Source organism: Oncorhynchus nerka, linkage group LG22, assembly GCF_034236695.1.
Source record: "Oncorhynchus nerka isolate Pitt River linkage group LG22, Oner_Uvic_2.0, whole genome shotgun sequence".
Taxonomy (NCBI): Eukaryota; Metazoa; Chordata; class Actinopteri; order Salmoniformes; family Salmonidae; genus Oncorhynchus; species Oncorhynchus nerka.
The window spans coordinates 71,065,236-71,090,845 of record NC_088417.1 but is presented as its reverse complement, the minus strand read 5'-3'; the positions used below and the strand labels follow the sequence as shown (position 1 = coordinate 71,090,845).

General features: G+C 41.9%; 2 protein-coding genes across 5 annotated transcripts; one reads left to right on the top strand and one right to left on the bottom strand.

Moving 5' to 3' along the window:
- Positions 1–105: 105 nt before the first annotated feature.
- On the top strand, positions 106–10,396 carry LOC115105591 (tumor necrosis factor receptor superfamily member 19-like). 2 transcript variants are annotated; one of them, XM_029627797.2, is made up of 7 exons: positions 106–730; positions 837–947; positions 1,403–1,581; positions 1,665–1,750; positions 7,734–7,895; positions 8,044–8,160; positions 8,324–10,396. In XM_029627797.2, exons 1-7 carry the CDS (start codon positions 689–691, stop codon positions 8,524–8,526), a joined length of 900 nt encoding a protein of 299 aa, XP_029483657.2. In that variant the 5' UTR covers positions 106–688; the 3' UTR covers positions 8,527–10,396. The 2 variants fall into 2 exon arrangements, with proteins under 2 accessions (XP_029483657.2, XP_029483655.2); XM_029627795.2 differs by having other exon boundaries at positions 107–751.
- On the bottom strand, positions 3,755–23,632 carry mipepb (mitochondrial intermediate peptidase b). 3 transcript variants are annotated; one of them, XM_065007355.1, is made up of 19 exons: positions 23,208–23,632; positions 22,783–22,956; positions 22,586–22,674; positions 22,395–22,481; positions 22,116–22,179; positions 21,744–21,926; positions 21,426–21,582; positions 21,235–21,283; positions 21,049–21,109; positions 20,880–20,932; positions 20,481–20,634; positions 20,223–20,300; positions 19,926–20,130; positions 19,535–19,644; positions 18,997–19,071; positions 18,803–18,919; positions 17,325–17,446; positions 13,729–13,802; positions 3,755–5,858 (listed from the first exon to the last, which is right to left on the bottom strand). In XM_065007355.1, exons 1-19 carry the CDS (start codon positions 23,343–23,345, stop codon positions 5,767–5,769), a joined length of 2,082 nt encoding a protein of 693 aa, XP_064863427.1. In that variant the 5' UTR covers positions 23,346–23,632; the 3' UTR covers positions 3,755–5,766. The 3 variants fall into 3 exon arrangements, 2 of the variants coding, with proteins under 2 accessions (XP_064863427.1, XP_029483654.1); XM_029627794.2 differs by lacking the exon at positions 3,755–5,858 and adding an exon at positions 9,018–9,707 and having other exon boundaries at positions 23,208–23,628; XR_010460553.1 differs by lacking the exon at positions 3,755–5,858 and adding an exon at positions 17,092–17,201 and having other exon boundaries at positions 13,743–13,802.
- Between the last annotated feature and the right edge of the window lie 1,978 nt (positions 23,633–25,610).

Genomic DNA, 25,610 nt, shown 5'->3' with positions numbered 1-25,610 from the left:
GTGGCACCAACTATGTTACCTTTTTTGTCTGGGAATAGTTTCATTAATTATATTTGTGGATATTTTCATCACTTTCACAGTAAACATATGTTGGTTATGATGTTGTACAACCGGATAACATGTATGATACTATACATCCTATATGATATTGTACGACCGCTATTCCATCCATAACGTAACCTATTGTAGGGTAATATATCATACTAAACGGAGGGAAACAAATGCATTTTCCAAATCCTACCCATTGCTCTGAAGACAGGTTGATATTTTGAACGTGCAGTGTACATATGTGATTGAAGATTGTTCATAATGTTCAAGGGGAGCTTGATGCGCTAGTATCTGGCAGGCGGCAACAGTGTTTGTTGAAAAAGTAGCCTACCCAATAGCCGTGTCTGCGAACTACACTTCTGACTGGGTATTTAGGAGTGGGGCGCGGTATTTTCTAGGAACCTGTTATGGAATAAACGCTGTTGCCTTATCTTGCCTATGGTAGCATCATATGTCATGTCCGCCAGATATCTACTTATATTACTGTACTTAATAGCTTCTTATGTCAATTAACATTGGACGTACTGTATCAGAAGATGGACCGTTTAATCGCATTATTATGAGCGTGGGTGGTATAAAAGTATTAGCTCATTGATTCCCATCCAGGTATTGGCAGACATTTTAAGACAAAATAGTTAACATGGAGTGGAAGCTAAAGAAGACGCTGTCGCTTTTACTGGAGGTGATTATTTTGTGCTATATGGTAAGGCATAACGTTTTTCATTTACGGATGTAGTTTTTCATTTGTTGTAGTGTATCTGAAGTCTGTGAGTGATGCTCTTGGTCAGGTTCATGGAACTGCAGTGGAGAATAGAGAATGCAGGGAGCAGGAGTACAGGGATGAAGTAGGGGACTGTGTCGCCTGCAGACAGTGTGGATCTGGGCAGGAGTTATCCACGGTGAGTAGTCTATCAAACGTATTCCCTACTGTCAAAATTATTGATACAACCAGTCATGCCGTTGTAAGAATATAATTAATCTGCGCGCCGCAAGTAGACTAGCGGTAAGAGTTTTGGGCCAGTAAGAAAGGTTCCCCTATAAGATAATATAAATCGCTGGTTTGAAACCCTGAGCCGACTAGGTGAAAAATTTGTCAATCTGAACCTGAGCAAGGCACTTAACCCTAATTGCTCTGGATAAGAGCATCTGCTAAATGACTAAAATGTTATGTATTTCCTGTTACATACTTTGTTGACATATGAAACATTTTACACAAATGTTACTATGCAAGTTGTCTCTTTCTCTCTCAACCACTGTCAGCGACCTCTGCTTGCTGTTCCTTCACAAACTCCCAACCCCCACCACACCTCCTCACCATCAACTGGGTCTCCTGTGTGTGTGTTAAACCCCTCAGGAATGTGGTTTTGGCTATGGGGTGGGTGCTCGCTGTGCACCCTGCAGACCGGGGCGCTACAAAGAGGAAGCAGGAGGGCAGAAATGCAAGCCATGTCTATCATGTGCCCACACCAGCCGCCTCCATAGAGCCAACTGCACCACCACAGGAAACGCTGTGTGTGGAGACTGTCTGCCCGGGTGAGGACAGCTGCTGTCTCATCCTCCCCATTATCTCCGAAGTGTCTCCATTTTCCATCACATATGCTGTTGTTGTATTACAGGTTCTATAGGAAAACCAAGCTGAGTGGGTTTCAGGACATGGACTGTGTACCCTGTGGAGACCCTACTCATGCCTATGAGCCTCTCTGTGAGTAGGCCTTTTCATCAATACAAATGATCTATGCACACTCACACACACTACATACTCACAGACATGCATATTGACGCCACACTCACACAGACACAAATTGTATTAGTCACATACACATGGTTAGCAGATGTTATTGCAAGTGTAGCGAAATGCTTATGCTTCTGGTTCCAACAGTGCAGCAGTATCTAACAGGTAATATCTAACAATTCCACAACAAAACCTAATACACACTATCTAGTAAAGGAATGGGATAAGAAAATATCAGTATAAAATATATGGATGAGCAGTGACAGAGCGGCTGAGATGCAATAGATAGTAAAGAATGGATAGTGAAGGACACAGTATTCTTTATATACATATGAAATGAGTAATGCGAGATATGTAAACATTCTTGAAGTGGCATTATTAAAGTGACTAGTGTTCCATTTCGTAAAGTGGCCAATGATATCAAGTCTGTAGGTAGGCAGCTGCCTCTCTGTGCTTGTGGTGGCTGTTTAACAATCTAATGGCCTTGAGATAGAAGCTGTAGTTTCAATCTCTCTGTCCCAGCTTTGATGCACCTGTACTGACCTCGCCTTCTGGATGGAAGCGGGGTGAACAGGCAGTGGCTCGGGTGGTTATTGTCCTTGATGATATGTTTTGCCTTCCAGTGACATCGGATGTTGTAGGTTTCCTGGAGGGCAGGTAGTTTGCCCCCTGTGATGCGTTGTGCAGACTGCACTACCCTCTGGAGAGCCTTGCGGTTGTGGGCGGTGCAGTTGCCATTCCAGGCGGTGATACAGCCCGACAGAATGCCCTCAATTGTGCACCTGTAAAAGTTAGTGAGTGTTTTTGGTGACAAGCCACATTTCTTCAGCCTCCTGAGGTTGAAGAGGTGCTGTTGCGCCTTCTTCACCACACTGTGTGTGCGTGGACCATTTCAGTTTGTCGGTGATATGTACACCAAGGAACTTAAAACTTTCCACCTTCTCCACTGCTGTCCCGTCAATGTGGATAGGGGGGTGCTCCCTTAGCTGTTTCCTGAAGTCCACAATCATCTCTTTTGTTTTTCTGACATTGAGTGAGAGGTTATTTTCCTGACACCATACTCAGTGGGCCCTCACCTCCTCCCTGTAGGCTGTCTCGTCATTGTTGGTAAATAAGCCTACCACTGTTGTGTCATCTGCAAACTTTATTGAGTTGGAGGCGTGCATGGATGGTGTGCATGGCCACGTAGTCGTAGGTGAACAGGGAGTACAGGAGGGGGCTGAGAACACACCCTTGTGGGGCCCCAGTGTTGAGGATCAGCGGAGTGGAGATGTTGTTTCCTACCTTCAACACCTGGGGGGCGGCCCTTCAGGAAGTCCAGGACCCAGTTGCACATGGCAGGGTCGAGACCCTGGGTCTCAAGCTTAATGATGAGTTTGGAGGGTACCATGGTGTTGAATGCTGAGCTGTAGCCAATGAACAGCATTTTTACATACAGTTGAAGTCGGAAGTTTACATACACATTAGCCAAATACATTTAAACTCAGTTTTTCACAATTCCTGACATTTAATACCAGTAAAAAGTCCCTGTCTTAGGTCAGTTAGGATCACCACTTTATTTTAAGAATGTGAAATGTCAGAATAATAGTAGAGAGTGATTTATTTCAACTTTTATTTCTTCCAACACATTCCCAATGGGTCAGAAGTTTACATACACTCATATTTGGTAGCATTGCCTTTAAATTGTTTAACTTGGGTCAAACGTTTCGGGTAGCCTTCCACAAGCTTCCCACAATAAGTTGGGTGAATTTTGGCCCATTCCTCCTGACAGAGCTGGTGTAACTGAGTCTTCTGATAGGCTAATTGACATAATTTGAGTCAATTGGAGGTGTACCTGTGGATGTATTTCACGGCCTACCTTCAAACTCAGTGCCTCTTTGAATGACATCACGGTCACTGTAGGTACGACGTGTCGTGGTAATTTCCTGTATTACTAAGTGAAAGGAGAGTTTACAAACCACACACAAGTCAGAGTTATACTTTAAACGTAATATTTTAATAATATGAGCTTCCCCATAGCCCTTTGACTCTCAGATCAATTCAGTGTCTATAAATGAATTCTGAGTGCTTACAAAATGGCAACTGAGATCTTTTATAGCAAAGATCCACCCCTCCCAACTCACAATGACGAACCACAGGTCTTAGGAAAACTGCATAAAGGAAGACTTTTACTTGAGAGAGGAGTATCCCATATCCAGACAGCATTAGCTATAAATTATTGTTCAGTTTGGTCTCCTAAACTAAGTTCTTATCTTGTTCTTGGTACAACATAGTGCCAAAACATTACCTCATCCAATGGCATATATCAATTGTCAATTCTAGATACTCCCATCTCAAATACAATCCCTCCTGGACAAGCTCACAGAGAGGAGAGTGAAGCCTCTAGGTCAAGATAAGGGCAACATCAGAGGGGACACACAATGGTTCCAGACACTGCCATACTCTTCCCCCAAATGGGAAAAGTAGGGAGTGACTAGCACAGACATTGTGGAGCCAAGAGATAATTGGTTCCCCCTCAATCATCCCTTCACATGGTTTAAAAGAAACATTCACATATAAAGACAAGCCTGACCTCTCCCCTCTCTGGGCCCCAAGTGACTTTACCCACATAAGCATATTTATGAAAGTAGATAAAACATCTTATTTATCAATGTTACCTAACTAATTCTGATTCTGCTACGACAGACGTCATCGATGCACTTATTGATGAAGCCAATGACTGATGTGGTGTACTCCTCAATGCCACCGGAGGAATCCCGGAACATATTCCAGTCTGTGCTAGCAAAACAGTCCTGTTGCTTAGCATCTGCTTCATCTGACAACTTTTTTATTGATCTAGTCACTGGTGCTTCCTGCTTTAATTTTTGCTTGTAAGCAGGAATCAGGAAGATAGAATTATGGTCAGATCTGTCAAATGGAGGGTGTTGGTTCCGTTTTTCTCTGCTCCATTTTATTTACTTAACAAATAAGGAACACTCAAAATGTGCACTTATAAATCATAACAATTTGAATCAAAATACAGCTGTAGACAGAAGTCAAACATCACACATACAACTGATGTCTCTCATGAGTTCTGCCCCATAGGAAAAGTCCAAGTTACTTTTATCATGCTTGTAGTCAACCCCCTGTGATGTCACTGCATACGTCATTACCTGCTACTCCTCAGACCAAGCCCATGCATACAATAGTTCCAGTGTTTTCTAAGGCCTCAGCAGTAAATGTCCAATCCCCCAAGTTGATTTATAGAGGTATGTCTGATTAGCCTCTTATCTCTTCTAGTCCCCTGCATGGCTCTTTGTTTATCTTTGAAATGCTTTTTCACAGACCCCGTTTCTTTATAAGAGGCAGAGACTTAGAAAAGATTGGAACAATTCTAAAACCTTACAATGAATATATATATTGTTAATCTGTAGTCTAGGACCCTTTAAATGTAGAGGAGGAGGGGTCCCATAGCCCCTCTCCTATTAATACAACATAAGAATATCAATTATTTTATTATAATACATCAAACATTTGGGGCAGCCCCTATCATGACCCCAATTTGACCCCATCAAGGGCGAGCTCTGGGTAAGCATTTTCTTGTTTGCTTATGGCGGAATACAGCTCATTCAATGCTGTCTTAGTGCCAGCCTCTGACTGTGGTGGTATGTAAACAACTACGAAACACACAGATGAAAACTCTCTAGGTAGGTTGTGTTGTCTACAGTTGATCATGATACACTATCTCACAATAGCTTGAGACTTCCTTAGATATCGTGCACCAGGTGTTATTTACAAAAATACCAGACGCCGCTGTTCTATCCAGCCGGTGCAGCATATAACCAGCCAGCTGTATGTTGATAGTGTGGTTGTTCAGCCACGTTTCCGTGAAGCATAAGATATTACAGTTTTTAATGTCCTGTTGGTAGTTTAATCTTCCGCGTAGGTCATCTATTTTATTGTCCAAAGATTGCACGTTTGCTTGCAGAATGGAAGAAAGTGGGGGTTTATTCGATCGCCCATGAATTCTCAGAAGGCAGCCCTCCCTCCGGCCCCTTTTTCTCTGCCTCCTCTCCATGCAAATCACAGGGATCTGGGCCTGTACCAGAGAACAGTATATAGTTTGCAACGGCCTCGTCAGACTCGTTAAAGGAAAAAAAGGGATTCTGCCAGTCCATGGTGAGTAATCGCAGTCCTGCACATTGACTCGGTAGCGGTATTCCTTGTATATAGCCTCGTTATTATTTTATTATGTTACTATTTCCTTTTTTTTCTTCTTATTTACTAATTCTTTTTTTCTTACTTTTTAACTGCACTGTTGGGAAAGGGCTCATAAGTAAGCATTTCACGGGAAAAGTCTACGGCTGTTATATTCAGTGCATGTGACAAATAACATTTAATTTGATTTTGATTTCCCCATAGGCAAGATTGGGCTTCAGTCCATGTACTATAAGCACGCTTAATGTTACTGTACCACTTTTAGAATAATTTAAGAAAATATTTCCAGGGAACATGTGAAATGTGCTTTACTGATGTCTGTCTGTTTAACCATCTTTCTGGGATTGTTTGCACACACATATCCACTATGTACCAGCCTCAAATGAAATTCTTGGAAGATCAAATCATGCCCACCACTATTTTGTAGTGGAGTGTGAGCTAGCTGGCTGTTGAACTTCCGTCTCTCTCTGTGTTTAACTTGGCAGTCAAATGGGGTTGAAATAAGAACACATTTCCCAGATGTTACAACCTACTGTTAGATGTTAGGTATGGAAAAATACTCCTGGTATTGAAGCACACTTTGATACCATAAAAGGCATATTTAGATGATTTTGAGATTACAAAAACTTATTTGAAGTCCATCTGAGAACTCTTGTAGTTGAAATGTGAAATTCTTATGAGACAAATAGGTTGTTGTATCCCAGAGTGACAGTGCTCTCCAAGTGTCTTCTCCCCACCTCTCACTACATGCCTCCAGTTGTGATGGAGCAGCATTTCATTCATAGTGACTTTTATAAAACAAAAACAAAGTGTAGACCAGCAGTTATTGCATATCCTTCCAACTGAAGGATCTTACCATAGTTTGTACTTCCAATCACTTTTTTGAGAAAATAGGCTTGAAAAAAATTAATAGGTGCTTGTTTTTGATTTCCTGACACCTTTTAGACATCTCTGTTCTGGTGGTTCAGTTTGGTATGTTCGGTTTGGTTATCAAACCAAAGGGTTTTGGCACAGAACAGTGTTATGATTAGATCAGCATGTAAATTTGTTTCAGTGGATTGTCCTCTATCTGAACTGAAAAGCAGGAAAGATTTGGGGAGACACAAAGACAACCAGACTCAATGTGCTGTCTTTGGATTTGAGAAGCCACTACCAAAGAGGACATATGAGATAGCATTCATTGCCTTACTGAAAACCTAATATACACATGCCAACACACACTGCACCCACACTCAATTACAAATCTGAATTATCCCATACTTAAAAATACTTCGAGAAAGTGGGTGTCATAACAACTAGAGGTCGACCAATTATGATTTTTCAACGCCGATACCGATTATTTGAGGACCAAAAAAAGCCGATACCGATTCAATTGGCCGATTTTTTTTTGCAATAATGACAATTACAACAATACTGAATGAACACTTAGTTTAACATAATATAATACATCAATAAAATTCAATTTAGACTCAAATAAATAATGTTCAATTTGGTTTAAATAATGCAAAAACAGTGTTGGAGAAGTAAAAGTGAAATATGTGCCATGTAAAAAAGCTAACGTTTGAGTTCCTTGCTCAGAACATGAGAACATATGAAAGTTGGTGGTTCCTTTTAACATGAGACTTCAATATTCCAAGGTAAGAACTGTTCTATAATTAAATGCATGTTTGTGGGTGTGCTGTATTGCACCCAAGGATAAACAGCTGTAGTGATATTTGTGCACATGCGTGTGTGTTTATGCATGTTTACTGTGTAGGCAGTAGCAGGGTGAACCTGGTGCCCCTTTCGTCTGTTGTGGCAAGCTCCAGGGACACTGTCCTGGCTGTAGTCATCTGCATCGCTCTGACTTCTGTCCTACTGGCCCTAATGCTTTTCTGTGCCATCTACTGCAAAAGACAGCTGGAGAAGAAACCTCATGGTAACCCTGCCTGAATCACAGATTCTCACTCATCCCTCGTGTTGACTAAGATTGTAATCATGTCAAACAATGTTTAATGCAGATATGCTGTATTTATACCATGCCAAATATTTATTGATATAAACACTTGTGTTTTTGCACTAATCAGAGCCATGCCAGGGTGGTAGCTGCCATGATGCAAAGTTCCCCAGCTTTGAGAATATTCAGGTCCATCAGCTACATCAAATCACCTCAAACTGCTACCATGGCACAGGCATAACTTGTGGTATGTTGTTCTGTTAGCCTGGGCTTGCAAATAACCTTTTCATGTCATTCTTTACCAATATGCACATGGCGCCAAATCCACATTTGAGAAGAGTGCATAACTTGAATTGCTGCACTTGACATGTCCCATCAACATCTCTAAAACTGCATTTTCCTGTCCTAAGGTCAAGTGAAGCTTTTCCCTTATCAGTTCTCTGAGGAACCTTGCAGCATGGAGAACAGCAATGGTATGGCCACATATCCTGCCTGGGACTCACAGAGAAGACCACTAGAGAACACACTGCCCAGTGAGCTGAACCATGACCTCTACCAAACTGATGTGGAAGTGTCTGATGAGAAGACGTGGACCCATGCTGTATTAAACTAAAGATCTGGGATTCACTAAACTGTACTGAGTAGACCTAAAAGCAGAGACCATTTCTTCATGAGGATAACCTTTGATATGTTGACTGTCATCATAACAGACTTGTGGTTATGTGAAAGACATTGCAACTGCTGACAGAAACGTGACTTGCTGGTTTCAAAGCCATTCAAACTTGTATTTTCTGCTTCTGTTATTGCCATTACCAAATATGTGTGGGCCAATGTCTGATATAGTGCAAGTTTAAATTTAACTAATTCTCTTGGATTTTTAAAAATGTTAAAATATGTACAATGTATACATTTAAAGCTTGTAATTTACAGTCTCATCCAAAAAATTATTGGCACCCTTGATAAAGATGAGCCAAAAATTCTGAGCTATTGTATTTTATAGTAGTACAATTGCTTAGGAAAAAATGGTTTAACATCTCAAAATGATGGATGGCACCCATTTTTCAATACTTTGTTATGAAGCCGTTACGAGCAGGGTGTCAAGCAAAGTGTTAAACATTATTTTAATGGTGTTCGTTAGTATGAAGGAAAACCAGAGAATACAGCAGAGCTCTTCCAGAGGCCAGCACAGAGCTGTATTGCTTTAGTGAGTCTGTCATTTATCTGCAGCCCTTCAGACATCCTCCGTCCCCTTATTCTCTATGTCAAAACAATTACAGGCCCACAGCTCTTTCACTTGTTTCACTAATCAGGCTGCTGACGGTCTATCTCACAAAAAAGAGCATTCAAGAGTGATTCATTCAATAGCTGAAACCTGTAGCTAGAGATTTAGAGAGTAATAGCACACTAGTTGTTCAGATGACAAAAAAAATTAAATAGTAGACAATATAGGGCTGGCACTGGCAACATGGATGTTAAGGGTTCATAATTCACAATGAGACAAGGATGCATCACAAGTCAAATACAATATTATACACACTTCATATTTTCATTCCCTCATACTCATCAGGCCACTGCAGAGTAATATCAATTTTGAAATTCAACATCGCTAAGCGTAGGATGAGGTAAGTGGGGAGGGGTCCTGCCCCTAATTTCCCGTGATAATTCACAGTAGGTAAAAAACAAAAGTACAATCTGCTCATGACGAATCATCACGGCAGGTTACTGAGTCTGTGTCCAGGTCAGCTACTAGAGCGTCCACTAATTCTTCAAGGGTAGGGGATCTCTGAAGCATGCCTGCAAACCATGGAACAGGCCAGGAGAGAGGGGGACAGATTTAGATAAAGGACTTCAATGACAAATTTGAAACTTGTCTGAGGGAAAGAAAATCTTGATATTTTATTTGTAGTGCTCAATCTATTGAGCTATTGTTTTAACCCGGATTCATTGTGTTTGAGTTCATTCATATGTACAGAAATTAAACTAGGTCCATGTCAAATTGGCCTGTAATACACCGCTGATTATCTGTGCTGGTTCTGTATTGTAACAACTCAGCTTTGGCTGTACTCATGTCATGTTGACAGCTACTAAGAGGTTAATTACCAGAGATGCATGTCACCTCTCAGAGCCTGATCGAGTTAACACAGCAATTGAAAATGAAAGCCATATACAACTCACTTTGGCCCTATGGGAGAGTAATGCCATTGATTAATGTATTTGATCTTCTTCAAATACCGACAAATCATGAACTTCAGCCCATCTTTCAACTGTGACTATGAAAAACAAGAGCCAGTGCCAAAATTCTGAGTGACTCCAGGGAATGTTGAGTGGGTTTAGCTTTTTGGGTGTGAGTGGATGGAATAACATCTAGTTTCAACATTTGCTAAATGGATGTAAAAATCTATCTGGAGAGTTTCCTAAGTATCACCATAAATAGGGCTTTGAATTAAGTGTGCAAATTAAAGGAAATATCCACCCATTTTGAACATTCTCGTTTTTGTGCATTTCTGAGCAATGTTCCATGATGGCACCGGAGGGGAAGGCTGCCATCTTATCGGCTCTTAACCAACCATACTATTTAAAAATATATATTTTTGCGTTGTTCGTAACTTGTTTTGTACATAATGTGCTGCTACCATCTCTTATGACCGAAAAGAGCTTCTGGATATCAGAACTGCGATTGCTCACCTCAAACTGGACAAAGAGTTCTTCAATGAGTCAGGTGGGAGGGATATAATACAGAAACCCGACCAGGCCTAGATCCCCGTTATTCAGCATGTTAAACGTGCAACCAGAGGGAAAAACACTTCAGACCACCTTTACCCCCCACACACAGAGACACATACAAAGCTCTCCCTTCAACCTCTCCCTGTCGGAGTCTGTAATACCAACATGTTTCAAGCAGACTACACCATAGTCCCTGTGCCTAAGAACGCTAAGGTAACCTGCCTAAATGACTACCGACCCGTAGCACACACGTTTGTAGCCATGAAATGCTTTGAAAGGCTGGTAATGGCTCAAATCAAAACCATTATCCCAGAAACCCTAGGCCCACTCCAATTTGCATACAGCACCAACAGATCATGCAATATCTATTGCACTCCACACGGCCCTTTCCCACCTGGACAAAAGGAAGACCTATCTGAGAACGCTATTCATTGACTACAGCTCAGCGTTCAACACCATAGTACCCTCAAAGCTCATCAATAAGATAAGGACTCTGGGACTAAACACCTCCCTCTGGAGACAGAAAAGATTTGGCATGGGTCTCGGATCCTCAAAAGGTATTACAGCTGCACCATCGAGAGCATCCTGACGGGTTGCATCACTGCCTGGTATGGCAACTGCTCGGCCTCCGAACGCAATGCACTACAGAGGGTAGTGCGTACGGCCCAGTAAATCACCGGGACCAAGCGTCCTGCCATCCAGGACCTCTATACCAGGCGGTGTCAGAGAAAGGCCCTAAATATCGTCAAAGACTTCAGCCACCCTAGCCATAGACTGTTCTCTCTGCTACCGCACAGAAAGCAATACCGGAGCACCAAGTCTAGGTCCAAGAGGCTCCTAAATATCTTCTACCCCGAGCCATAAGACTCCTGAACAGCTAATAAAATGTCTACCCAGACTAAATGCATTGCCCCCCCCCCCATACACTGCTGCTACTCTTGTTATTATCTAGGCATAGTCACTTCAATAACTCTACCTACATGTACATATTACCTTGACACTGGTGCCCCCTGTATATAGCCCCGCTATTGTTATTTACTGCTGCTCTTCAATCATTTGTTATTCTCTTACGTTTTTTGTTGTTGTATTTTCTTAAAACTGCATTGTTGGTTAATGGCTTGAAAGTAAGCATTTCACTGTCTACACCTGTTGTATTCGGCGTATGTGACAAATAACATTTGATTTGATCTATTCCTGGGGAATGGGTGAATCTTTCCTTTAAACACAAATAAAGCTTCCCGTCTTGAGATTTATGGTGGTTTCAGGATAACCTGGGAGGCATCAGAGGGCCATGATGCATAGTAGGAGCCCTTACCTGTTTCCAAACCCAGGGAAAAGCAAAGCAACTGCCATCATCACATAGCTATAATTAAGAGTTTGAAGTAGCCAAAGCCTGTGCCTCAGGCATATACACTTGCAAAAAAACTATGCATTGATGGCTTTGCCAAAATGATATAAGTTGATAATATACAGTGGCTTCAGAAAGTATTCTATCCCCTTGACTTATTCCGCATTTTGGTTGTTTTACAGCCTGAAACCAAAATGGATTTAATATTTTTTCTCTCACCCATCGACACACAATATCCCACAATGACAAAGTGAAAACATATTTTTAGAAATGTTAGCAAATTTATTGAAAATTAAATACAGAAATATTTAATTTACATAAGTATTCACATCTGAGTCAATACTTTATAGAAGCACCTTTGGCAGTGATCGTGGCTGTGAGTCTTTCTGGCTCAGTCTCTAAGAGCTATCCACACCTGGATTGTGCAAAACTTACCAAACATTCTTTAAGCTCTGTCTAATTGGTTGTTGATCATAGCAAGACAAACAGTTTCAGGTCTTGCCATAGTTTTTCCAAGTAGATTTAAGTCAAAACTAACTCCGCTACTCAGGAACATTCACTGTCTTCTTGGTAATCAACTCGTATAGATTAGGCCTTGTGTTTTAAAGCAGACTGAATCCTCTAGGATTTTGCCTGTGCTTAGCTCTATTCCGTTTCTTTTTTATCCTGAACAACTCCCCAGTCCTTAACGATTACAAGCATACCCATAACATGATGCAGGCACCACTATGCTAAAAAAAAGGGCAAGTGGTACTCAGTAATGCCTTGTATTGGATTTTCCCCAAACATAACACTTTTTATTCAGGACAAAAATGTAGTTGCTTTGCCACATTTTCTTGCAGAATTACTTTATTGCCTTGTTGCAAAAAGGATGCATGTTTTGGAATATTTGTATTCTCTTCAAGCTTCCTTCTTTTCACTCTGTCAATTAGGTTAGTATCGTGGAGTAAATATAAAGTTCATCCATCCTCAGTTCTCTTGTCACAGCCATTAAACTCTAACTGTTTTAAAGTCAACATTGTCATCATGGTGAAATCCCTGATCAGTTTCCTTCCTCTTTGGTAATTGAGTTAGGAAGTACACCTGTATCTTTGTAGTGACTGGGTGTTTTGATACACCATCAAAAGTGTAATTAATAACTTCACCATGTTCAAAGGGATATTCAATGTCTGCTTCTTTTTTTTTACCCATCAACCAATAGGTGTCCTTCGCGAGGCATTAGAAAACCTCCCTGGTCTTTGGTCCATGTTTGAAATTCAGTGTTCGACTGAGGAACCTTACAGATAATTGTATGTGTGGGGTACAGATATGAGGTAGTCATTCAAATATCATGTTAAGTACTATTATTGCATGCAACTTATTATGTGACTTGTTAAGCACATTTTTACTCCTGAAGTTATTTATGCTTGCCATAATTAAAGGGTTGAATACTCTTTGACTCAAGACATGTCAGATTTTTAATTGATGTATTACCATTTGGAAAAGCATAATTCCACTGACATTATGGGATAGTGTGTGTTGTTGGCCAATGACAATAAAAAAAACATTTAATCAATTTGAAATTCAGGTTATAACACAAAAAAAAGTGGTCAAGGGTTGTGAATACTTTCTGAAGGCACTGTACTATACATACAGGAGTGGTGACCTGGGGAAGGAACTAATAGGAGAAAAATAGTGCAAGAACCCTAAAGAAAGGGAGGAAGGTAGCGGCCAAGAAAAATAGTGACAGTGTGAGCTCCTTACCTTGCACCATAAGCATGGGCTCCTTACTACCTCCATGAGCTAGCATCTCCCTTCGATATCGCTCTCCCATGTCCCTGTGTGGGGACATTAAACGAAGGGGGTGAATAGGCAGAGAGGTAGAGAGAGATAGGATTGGGGTTTATGTCAGACAGATAAGGATATGTCTGAATACTGTACTGGCTTGGTTTTCCTGTGGGTTGAGCTGTACTTTCACTGCCACTGACTGTAGTCTGCCACTCTACAAGCCCCCATGACAGAAACACAAAGAGCAGGAAGAAAAAAAACAGCTCTGAGAAAAAAACACCCCAGGCAAAACAATACTCAATTTCTAAACACAAATCCCCTGATGTCACAGTGACATCTGTGATGTGGGTGTGTGGTCATTTTCTTTGTCACTGTCATGTTCAGACTAGTGTGAGCGAATCCACCTAAAGTAAAATCTTCGAAAGCCAAATTAAACAGATCACCGACCATTTCAAATCCCTCCGTACCTTCTCCGCTATGCAATCTGGTTTCCTAGCTGGTCATGTGTGCACCACAGCCACGCTCAAGGTCCTAAACGATATCATAACCACCATCAATAAAAGACAATACTGTGCAGCCGGCTTCATCGACCTGGCCAAGGCTTTCAACTCTGTCAATCACCGCATTCTTATCGGCAGACTCAACAGCCTTGGTTTCTCAAATAAATGCCTCGCCTGGTTCACCAACTACTTCTCCGATAGAGTTCAGTGTGTCAAATCGTATGGCCTGTTGTCCGGACCTCTGGAAGTCTATGGGGGTGCCACAGGGTTCAATTCTCGGGCCGACTCTTTTCTATGTATACATCAATGATGTCGCTCTTGCTGCTGGTGATTCTCTGATCCACCTCCATGCAGACGACACCATTCTGTATACTTCTGGCTCTTCTTTGGACGCTGCTCCAGACGAGCTTCAATGCCATACAACACTCCTTCCGTGGCCTCCAACTGCTCTTAAATGCAAGTAAAACTAAATGCATGCTCTTCAACCGATCGCCGCCCGCCCGCCCGTCTAGCATCACTACTCTGGACGGTTCTGACTTAGAATATGTGGACAACTACCTAGGTGTCTGGTTAGACTGTAAACTGTCCTTCCAGACTCACATTAAGCAAATCCAATCCAAAATGAAATCTAGAATCGGCTTCCTATTTCGCAACAAAGCCTCCTTCACTCATGCTGCCAAACATACCCTAGTAATACTGACTATCTTACCGATCTTCGACGATGTCATTTACAAAATAAACTCCAACACTCTACTCAGCAAATTGGATGTAGTCTATCACAGTGCCATCCCTTTTGTCACCAAAGCCCCATGTACAGTGGGGCAAAAAAATATTTAGTCAGCCACCAATTGTGCAAGTTCTCCCACTTGAAAAGATGAGGCCTGTAATTTTCATCATAGGTACACTTCAACTATGACAGACAAAATGAGAGAAAAAAAATCCAGAAAATCACATGGTAGCATTTTTTATGAATTTATTTGCATATTATGGTGGAAAATAAGTATTTGGTCACCTACAAACAAGCAAGATTTCTGGCTCTCACAGACCTGTAACTTCTTCTTTAAGAGGCTCCTCTGTCCTCCACTCGTTAACTGTATTAATGGCACCTGTTTGAACTTGTTATCAGTATAAAAGACACCTGTCCACAACCTCAAACAGTCATACTCCAAACTCCACTATGGCCAAGACCAAAGAGCTGTCAAAGGACACCAGAAACAAAATTGTAGACCTGCACCAGGCTGGGAAGACTGAATCTGCAATAGGTAAGCAGCTTGGTTTGAAGAAATCAACTGTGGGAGCAATTATTAGGAAATGGAAGACATACAAGACCACTGATAATCTCCCTCGATCTGGGGCTCCACGCAAGATCTCACCCCGTGGGGTCAAAATGATCACAAGAACGGTGAGCAAAAATCCCAGAACCACACGGGGGGACCTAGTGAATGACCTGCAGAGAGCTGGGACCAAAGTAACAAAGCCTACCATCAGTAACACACTACGCTGCCAGGGACTCAAATCCTGCAGTGCCAGACGTGTCCCCCTGCTTAAGCCAGTACATGTCCAGGCCCGTCTGAAGTTTGCTAGAGAGCATTTGGATGATCCAGAAGAAGATTGGGAGAATGTCATATGGTCAGATGAAACGAAAATATAACTTTTTGGTAAAAACTCAACTTGTCGTGTTTGGAGGACAAAGAATGCCGAGTTGCATCCAAAGAACACCATACCTACTGTGAAGCATGGGGGTGGAAACATCATGCTTTGGGGCTGTTTTTCTGCAAAGGGACCAGGACGACTGATCCGTGTAAAGGAAAGAATGAATGGGGCCATGTATCTTGAGATTTTGAGTGAAAACCTCCTTCCATCAGAAAGGGCATTGAAGATGAAACGTGGCTGGGTCTTTCAGCATGACAATGATCCCAAACACACCGCCCGGGCAATGAAGGAGTGGCTCCGTAAGAAGCATTTCAAGGTCCTGAAGTGGCCTAGCCAGTCTCCAGATATCAACACCATAGAAAATCTTTGGAGGGAGTTGAAAGTCAGTGTTGCCCAGCAACAGCCCCAAAACATCACTGCTCTAGAGGAGATCTGCATGGAGGAATGGGCCAAAATACCAGCAACAGTGTGTGAAAACCTTGTGAAGACTTACAGAAAACGTTTGACCTCTGTCATTGCCAACAAAGGGTATATAACAAAGTATTGAGATAAACTTTTGTTATTGACCAAATACTTATTTTCCACCATAATTTGCAAATTAATTAATTAAAAATCCTACAATGTGATTTTCTGGATTATTTTTCTTCTCATTTTGTCTGTCATAGTTAAGTGTACCTATGATGAAAATTACAGGCCTCTCTCATCTTTTTAGGTGGGAGAACTTGCACAATTGGTGGCTGACTAAATACTTTTTTTGCCCCACTGTACTACCCACCACTGCAACCTGTATGCTCTCGTTGGCTGGCCCTCGCTTCATATTAGACGCCAAACACACTGGCTCCAGGTCATCTATAAGTCTTTGCTAATTAAAGCCCTGCCTTATCTCAGATCACTGGTCATCATAGCAGCACCCACCCGTAGCACACGCTCTAGCAGGTATATTTCACTGGTCATCCCCAAAGCCAACTCCCCTGTTCCAGTTCTCTGCTGACAATTACTGGAATGAACTGTACAATTAATTGTACCCCAGTATCTCTGCACATTCATCTAATGCACATCTATCACTCCAGTGTTTAATTGATAAAATGTAATTATTTCGCCACCATGGCCTATTTATTGCCTTACCTCCCTAATCTTACTACATTTGCATACACTGTATATAATTTATTTTTATTGTGTTACTGACTGCACGTTTGTTTATGCCATGTGTAACTCTGTGTTGTTTGTGTCGCACTGCTTTGCTTTATCTTGGCCAGGTCGCAGTTGTAGATGAGTATTTGTTCTCAACTGGCCAACCTGGTTAAATAAAGGTGAAATAAAAAAATTCAAATAGAGACTTCACATGGCAGACTAAATAACTTTTGAAATAATTTACAACATGGGTCAGGTCAGGGGTCAGGTCAGGTGAGTTTCTCTCACCTGTTGAAGGGGTCTTTTTGAAAGCACTGCCTCCACACCATGGAGGCTATGGCGCGCGACATGAGGTATGAGTAGTACTTAGCACCGTACCCAATGAGGTGGCTGAATCTCAGCTGCCAGGCCTAGGGACAAGAATACCAGTTACACATCTTTATCTAAAGACACCAGGGTTGGGGTCAATTCCAATTTAATTTGAAATTCCAATTCAGTTCTTGAATTCACACATTAAGTAGAGAATTTACGTTGACTTCAATTCGAATTTCAACAATCTTCAAGTTTTGGAATTAATGCTGTTTTTATCTTTGGGAAATGTTCAAATATTGAATTCCAATTAAATTCCAGTGAATGGAATTCATGTAGTTAGTATAAAAAATGGGCTGCAGGATTTGTTTTAAATAATTTCAACTTGTATTTATATATTTCCAGTATAGCTAGGCTGTCTGAACAGTGAGTGACATGATCAGCCTGAAAGCCTGAGGGAATTGAATTCAATTTGAATTTGTTGAATTGTTGGGGATAATGTTGGATTGGGAATTGTATTATTGGATTTAAATAACATTGAAATTGAGAGAAATTGAATTACCTCTTAATTCAAAAACTGGACTGGAATTTAAATTGAATGAAATGGAATTTATAGGGAGGGTATTTAATTTGAATTGCATTTGTGGAATTAACCCCAGCACTGAAAGACACTTCCATATTTTCGATTGAATATTTTGTATTCAAGCAACATTGTCAATCTGAAAATATTTTTTTTCAAACCTCTCTCCTACGTGCCACCCACCTTATAGAAGATGACTAAATTGGCTACAGAACATAAGTGAGACGTGCAGTATCTATCGGAATGATGCTGCTTCTGTGTATTCTCTCTCTCTGGCCAGTTGTTTCTAACTCCTACGCAGTCTTATTTTAATGATAAGAGCCCGGCTGTCTGTGTGGTGATTTGTTATAATCCAAATCCAGTGGGAACCCTCCCCTTTGCTTCTCACAGTCAATGACAGATAAGGACCTATCAAAAGACTTGCTGAGTGTCACAGTTCCAAACATGTTCTAAACTAAGACCGGGGTGAAAGTAGCTCCATATGATCACTGCAGTTAACAAATGCAGTTTGGTTTGTATGGCCAGGCAGGGAAAAACTGAGCTCTGCTATTTGGCAACAAACTAATGTAAAATTAATAGAAAATGGACTCACGGAGTAGATATTGGTTAGCTGTGGTGGTAAGCCAATTCAGGGAGAATATCATTGTCCAAATTACAGTTGAGAAGAAATAGCCTGTGGGTTGTTCTATTCTGTTTTATGTTTCTCTGTGGATATAAATTCTCTCTCACACAGTAAGGGGGGTACAAACCGGATGGTTTATATCCGGTAGAGAGAATAGTCTAATTACTATTTACCCCCAAGGATCTGACATTCACAGATCAGTACATCGTCCACAGCTTCAGTACTATGAGACTCACTAAGATATCAGGCACTTACAGTATTTGGAACGTAAGGTAGTCCATAGAATTTCTCTTGCATCGTTTTTAGAATGTCTGTCGTTGACCGATTTTGTGGCTTGCCATGATACACTTGATCCAAAGCAGCATAAAAAACCTGTGAAAAAATAAAAACACGCCAATAATTTTATTTAGTAAGTACTGAAAAGACACAAACTGCCACTGTGGCTATACCTGAAGCTGAGTGTCGGCAGCCCCACAGATTCTCTTGGATTCACAAAGGCGAGAGACCATGCTCTTGGGCAGGGGCTGAAATAGAACAAAATATTTCTGAGAAAAACAAAACACACCCATCTATCGAGTCTTCTGTGTGGTGAACCTCTGCTATCTTCAGTATTTGGTTAAATAAATAGTTTGCTATTAGCTTGACTGTTTGTAGTCTGTCTAATCAACAGACTTTCAGTCCAATTCAAAATCATGACAAAAGACTTCACACAAAACCAACGTGTGTTCAAGTGCAGCCGAGAGCATTTGGTTCAGAGCTGATGCAGAGCTAGTGATGCGTCTCAGAACTATTATCATACCAAAGGGGCAAAGTCTATATTATTATAACAGACAGTCTGATAGGACAGCTTAGGACACTACTGTATCTGTGGACCACAGCAGTAAACAAGAACTACTGCTAGTCCATATAGATGACATAATCTTAAGAATGACTGTGTTGTGTGTGAGGGAAAGTTACAGAGGACAGGTATGAACTTGTGCTGCCCACCTGTCCGGTCTGATAGTGCCGTGCAAACTGATTTACCACCCGATAGTCTGTGGCAAAGAACTCCATGAGGATGGAGGGGACTTCAGCAAAGTCAGTGGAGCATCTAGTTCCTGGAAAAGACCAGTCAGAAGATGAGTCTCTCACAAAAGAGATTGTTTACCAACTGTACTATGTCATAAAATGTTTTGCGATAGCATGCCATGCTAGCACTGTATCGTAGGTCATACAAACACAAGACTGTAGGCCTATTAATCATATGGTAGTTCACTAAATGTGTCTGCTAAGCAAATAAATGTGTCTGCTAAGCAAATGTGCAACATATGCAATGCAATAATGAGAGACAGGGGAAATCCCTCCTAAAGCAGTAGGCTCTGGCCTGGACTCAGGTTACCTGTGACATGTTGGTAACGCGTGCGTCCCAGCATGGAATGCATGGCGTGGCCCATCTCGTGGAACAGGTTCTCCATCATGCCGGGGTTGAGCAGTGTTGGGGTGCTACGTGTGGGAGGGGGCAGGCTCAGCATCAGCACCACCACAGGATGTTGGTATTCCCCATCCTTCTTAAGACGCCCCCCTTGGATGGTGAAGTGGCAATCCTGGGAGCACAGAGAAAGCCTTGATATGATCAGCATTAGTATCTTACTTTCGCAGAGGATTTAGGCAGTATTTCTGCAGCAGCTTGTCTTACCTGGTGTGGTTTGTCAGGCCTTCGGAAGAAGTCACAGTAGATGTATCCCAGAAGACCCTCGGTCTCATGGACAACAGCCTGTTAAGAGAACCAACTGACATTTAGGACTGCTTAAAATAAAATCCATCCCCAAAAGAAACGATGGGCCTTAAAATGACAAAAAGCCAAGCAGCAACTATTACATTTTCTGCTGGTTCACTCAAAGGAGCCCCCAGAAACTGGTGTTGAGTGTCATACAGACAGAGACTGTTCTCTCACCAACTTGCGGACTTCTTCACTCCACACCTCTCCTGCCATGGGCTGTTCATTCCGGAAGGAGACTCCCAGCAGCTGGCTGAACAGCATGTTGAGGCCCTCCATGCAGGCCCCTAAGGAGAAGTAAGGACTGTACAGGCTGGGATCGATGTTATACCTGCACACACAAACATACACTTGTAAGGCTATGTTATTACAGACTGTTTTCCGAATAATGTTAAGCAATACACAAGCCCCCTCTAGAGGCCTTTTAGTAGAAAATAAAGCTCAGGTACTCCCGTCAACCTTTCCATAGTTTCTTTAGGAGATTCCCAACGATTCCTTGTTGACAAGTTATATTATTTCCACTTAGAATATACACATAGGTTTACAGTACTGTATACCTTTTTATAGGTATCTTACCTCTCTGCCCGCACAGCGCTGCTGAAGTAGGAGTGGTCCCATGGCATGAGTACCTTGGATTTTTTTTTTTAACATTGAAACATCAAACAGCAGAAAGATTGTCATGATCTCCTACACATGGATGTCAGAACCATGAGAGCTACTTATACGCATTTATAAGATGACTCACGGTGCTTCTTGAGTTCATTTTCATCTTCATATCCCTCATCAGGTTAAAATCTTTGGCAGTTCTGGATTGAGGAATAGGGACATTGTGTGAGCATGTGCTACTCTTACAGTATGTTTGAGATGGGCAAAACATTGATGTGTTGTACAGTGTTCATGCCAGTGTCTGGCTCTCTGACTCCTACCATACCTGTCCGAGAGTTTGTCTGTCAGCAATTCAAGGAATTTCATGACAGTCTCTACAAAACAAAAACATACTAAACACACTGGTCAACACAGCATAGTACACACTTCTCTGTTTGAAGAATCATAAAATCAATTAAATATTTCTTCCAAGCAGCAGAGCACAAAGAAATTAGGTAAACAGCCAGAGTACTTTACCTGGAGTCTTGGCCATAGTTCCATTTAAAGCCCTGTGTGCAAAAGATTCATAGCCCACTAATTTGGCTAGCTCATTCCTACAAGTCAACAGGTCATCCAGACAAAGCAGCAGACTTGAATTCGGGAAGAGAAAGATTTTATAAGCAGCCTCCCGCACCTAAGAGAAAAGAACAAGCATATAATATCTATAGGCTACTGCACAGCAAACAAACATGCCCAATACCATTTCCTACCATGGGACAGTAGCTGGAAGACCACTAATTATGTATAGAGATAAACCTCTGGGTTGCGCACACACGCTCACACACACACACACACCAGTTCATCAGGAGAATCTGCATGGAGACCTCCAATCTGGATGGAGTTGCCGTCTATGGAGAAGCAGTGTCGGATGTGTTCTGGCAGGGCCGTCTTCTCTATCCTATTGGGCAGGTGGGTGCCATTTAGAAATTCATTGTTCAGATCCAGCAGTTTGACATTGAGGCTCACCGCCTTCCCTCTCTGGGAAAAAGATTCATACATTGAAACAGAGGTGCTGTTTAGGTTAAGCTCACATTGTGGTTATACTTCCCTTAGGATGTGGCTTAGTAGGCTAATAATCAATGTGTACATGACAATTATTGATTTAAAAATATATTCCATGAAGTATAAGTGATAGGCTAGTAATGTCATTTATATCACATCACTAACCTTTGATTCATCCAGATGAATGCCACTGATCTCAAAATCAAACATGAACAGTTCTGCTACTCTCCTGCAAAATGTATTGTGAAATATCAGTAAAACAAGATTGCCTGTCTACCCAACCTCCTTGCTCCAGCCAAACACTACGCCCACGGACATTAGTTTCTTCTCTGCAATGAAATATGTAGCAAACATTGAGCAGCGGAAGAATTCAGTTTGAGTCGTCAGGCAAAAGACTAAATGCACTGCTACTCATCGTACAAACAGGAAGATGATTGTACATGCCTTGTATCTGGGTCCAAAGAATCCAGAACCTCTTTGTTATCTAGTAGGTTCTTGAGACTCCTACACAGTTCAACATTAGTGTTCAGCCTATCAGGGCAAAAAAGAGAAAACATCAAAGAATGTATTAAAAAAGTGTTTTGCTTGACATCATGTAATACTTTACTAGAGAAACTACGGAAGAGGGTTCATACCTTTCTACTACTGTGCCAATGTTTATGCATGCCTTCTCAGCAGCATCCCGAAAGGCAGGGTCTGGATGGCCAACTTTGACAAAATCTGCCTGCAAGAAAAGAAATACAACATCAAGGGTGTATCATATTCAACAGGGAGGAGTTTGGCTTGACAACAACGATGCCAATGATCTCTGAGTGTGACTGTGAGCCATTACCAAATCTGCCACTTTGCAAAGGCTGTCAGAAAGTTGATCGAAGGTCTCCACGGTCAGGGCGCCTGGTGGGTTATTGCAGGCTATTTCTACCAACTGTTCTGTTTCCCTGAGCGCTCGTTGCTGAGCCACCTCGAAACCAGCCGGAGTACTCAACCCTGGAACCCCGAATAATCCCTGTGCAAATATAGCACGTACAATGCCATGTCAAAAGTCTGTGTGGCCAACTCTTCGTTTTCGAGGCTGATCATTACAACAACCCCAAATTACACATTTATAAAAGAGCAAGTATTTTTCTAGTGAACACAATTATGGGTGATTTTGACAATGAGGACATTTAATATAGGTTGGGATTGTATGCAGCTAGTTAACTTCTTCTCTGGTATTATGGCGGTCCGCAAACAAACCGCTAACGTTAGCTGACTTACCACGTTCTTCTGAAACAAATCAACTTTCCTCTGCTGGGCATTGAATGCTGCTCCAACCGGAGACCAAGTAGTGACATGTCGTGATAGTGTCCTTGAGTTCCTCACAACACTCACAAATCGTTGACACGCCAACATCATAACAACTTCAACTGATTGTTGTGGAAAGAAAAAGGTCGGTCGGTCAAAGTGAAAATTCCGTGGGGAGTAACTTGGCTCGCGTTAAATGATTATCTCTATAATAAGCAAGCACGTTTTAAGCTTTTGCTTTGCATCCATGCTGATACTTTCATAATACAAAAAAGTATTGGATTTTAAATGAGTCTTTATTTCACTGTCTCTCTATAATTATTCGGTTAACTAGCTAGTAGCCCACCACTGCCATTGAGCTAAAACGAGCACTGCCAAGCATGAATGACGAATGTTTACAATTCTCAAAATGGTTCCGATGTTTCGTGTCTGCACTTTCGCGACTAGGCCCTATCCATAGGGCTGGGCGATGTATCGAATTAAATCGATTATTTCACATGTACATTTATGCGCGATATTCGAAATGCATGTATCACATAATCTAGTTTTTTTTGTATTTTTCGTTATGAGCGTTTATGTCAGCTTGTTCTCATGGTCTCGTTCGCTTCTTCTGTGATTGTGCGCCTTCTCATTTCTTCTTCGATGAGGTTTAACTGCGGTTGGCATCCAATAATTGTTTCATTACCGCAACCTACTAGACTGAACTCCCTTATACTTTTTTTTTTACAAATACCCTACCATCTAACACTACACTCACAAAAAAACACCACCCTACTCCACTATTTAAATCTATTTAGTCCTACTTCAGGCCAACAACCTGAAAGGATGGGACACCACCACTTAACACACCCTGTAACTTCTGATGTCAAGTCTCGCACATCCAAATACCTCTCTGCAGCTGCCACCACAACCTCAATTTTCTGTAACTTACATTCCATCCCTGCAGTACAGTTGATAACCATTGCTAAAAATCCAATCTTACGGAAACATATCACTTGTTGGCCTATCCCTCTGTACTGGTACAGATCTACTACTCACACCACTCCTCTCAGGTTACCCCACCTTGACCCATCTTCCTCTACTTTCTTCACTGACTCAGTATATGACAACTTCTGCACTACTCTAACCCTGGAAACCCACTTTCCCATTTACACCAGAGATCTGTATATAATAACGTAACTTCCGGCACTACGGGGTACCTGAGGACATAGTGTCTGTTCAAGGTCTCCAGTTCACGTCGAGGGTCTGGAGGGCGTTCATGAAACGTCTGGGTGTCTCAATCAGCCTTACCTCGGGTTTTCACCCTGAGAGTAACAGGCAGGTGGAGAGAGTTAACCAGGATGTGGATAGGTTTCTGAGGTCTTATTGCCAGGACCGGCTGGAGGGGGGAGGGGGGGGAGGCGTTCGTGCCCTGGGCAGAGATGGCCCAGAACTCGCTCCGCCACTCCTCCACTAACCTTTCCCCCTTCCAGTGTGTACTGGGGTATCAGCCGGTTCTGGCTCCTTGGCATCAGCGTTAGATCGAGGCTCCTGTGGTGGGCGACTGGTTCCAGCGCGCAGAGGAGACATGGGACGCCAATCAGCCTACTTTTCTGAATGTATACCTATCACCTTTCAGGGGGGCTGATGATCAATGATACAGAGATAGTCTGATATTACTTGATTACTGATTCCCCCCACATTCTCTCTCTCTCTCTTTCACAGGAACATTCACACAGTACAGGTACTCAGCCCTATCCAGAAGCTCTCAAGGTCCTACACTACTTTCTCCTACAACACCCTGATGAGAAGCATAATGCCTGGCCTCATGATTGTAAGTTTGCATATCTCTCTAACTTTGCTGTACCATACAGTGCTGAGACAATCTGAATCTAGAACAGTTTTACACCATTTTTAAACAGTGATTATTGATCTCTCTCTCTCTTTGCCATCCTAACAGTTCATTCACTCAGATAATACTGTATGTAGGCTGGTTGATGGCACCTACAGGCCTGTTTGAGGGACAACTGGCCAGAACATATCAGAATGCTTGGACCTCAGCTGAGACCCTCCTCTCCTTCCCCATCTTCCAAGGAAATCCCCTTCTTTACACCTCCTGTTTGGCATCAAATCAAATCTTATTGGTCACATACACATGGTTAGCAGATGTTAATGCACATGGTTAGCAGATGTTAATGCAAATGTTAGCGAAATGCTTGTGCTTCTGGTTCCAACAGTGCAGTAATATCTGAACAACAACTACCTAGATTGAACCAAGATTGAACTCTTTGGCCTGAATGCCAAGTGTCACGTCTGGAGGAAACCTGGCACCATCCCTACGGTGAAGCATGGTGGTGTCAGCATCATGCTGTGGGGATGTTTTTCAGCGGCAGGGAC

Bases quoted from the DNA above. Each gene is read 5' to 3' on its own strand.
- LOC115105591 (XM_029627795.2), top strand. From the start codon at position 689: ATGGAGTGGAAGCTAAAGAAGACGCTGTCGCTTTTACTGGAGGTGATT. The intron at 752-836 runs GTAAGGCATAAC...GCTCTTGGTCAG, and splicing joins TGATTATTTTGTGCTATATG to GTTCATGGAACTGCAGTGGA. The intron at 1,751-7,733 runs GTGAGTAGGCCT...TTTACTGTGTAG, and splicing joins TCATGCCTATGAGCCTCTCT to GCAGTAGCAGGGTGAACCTG.
- mipepb (XM_029627794.2), bottom strand. From the start codon at position 23,345: ATGATGTTGGCGTGTCAACGATTTGTGAGTGTTGTGAGGAACTCAAGG. The intron at 22,957-23,207 runs GTAAGTCAGCTA...ATATTTGCACAG, and splicing joins ATTTGTTTCAGAAGAACGTG to GGATTATTCGGGGTTCCAGG. The intron at 9,708-13,728 runs GTAAGGAGCTCA...CATGGTTTGCAG, and splicing joins GCCCATGCTTATGGTGCAAG to GCATGCTTCAGAGATCCCCT.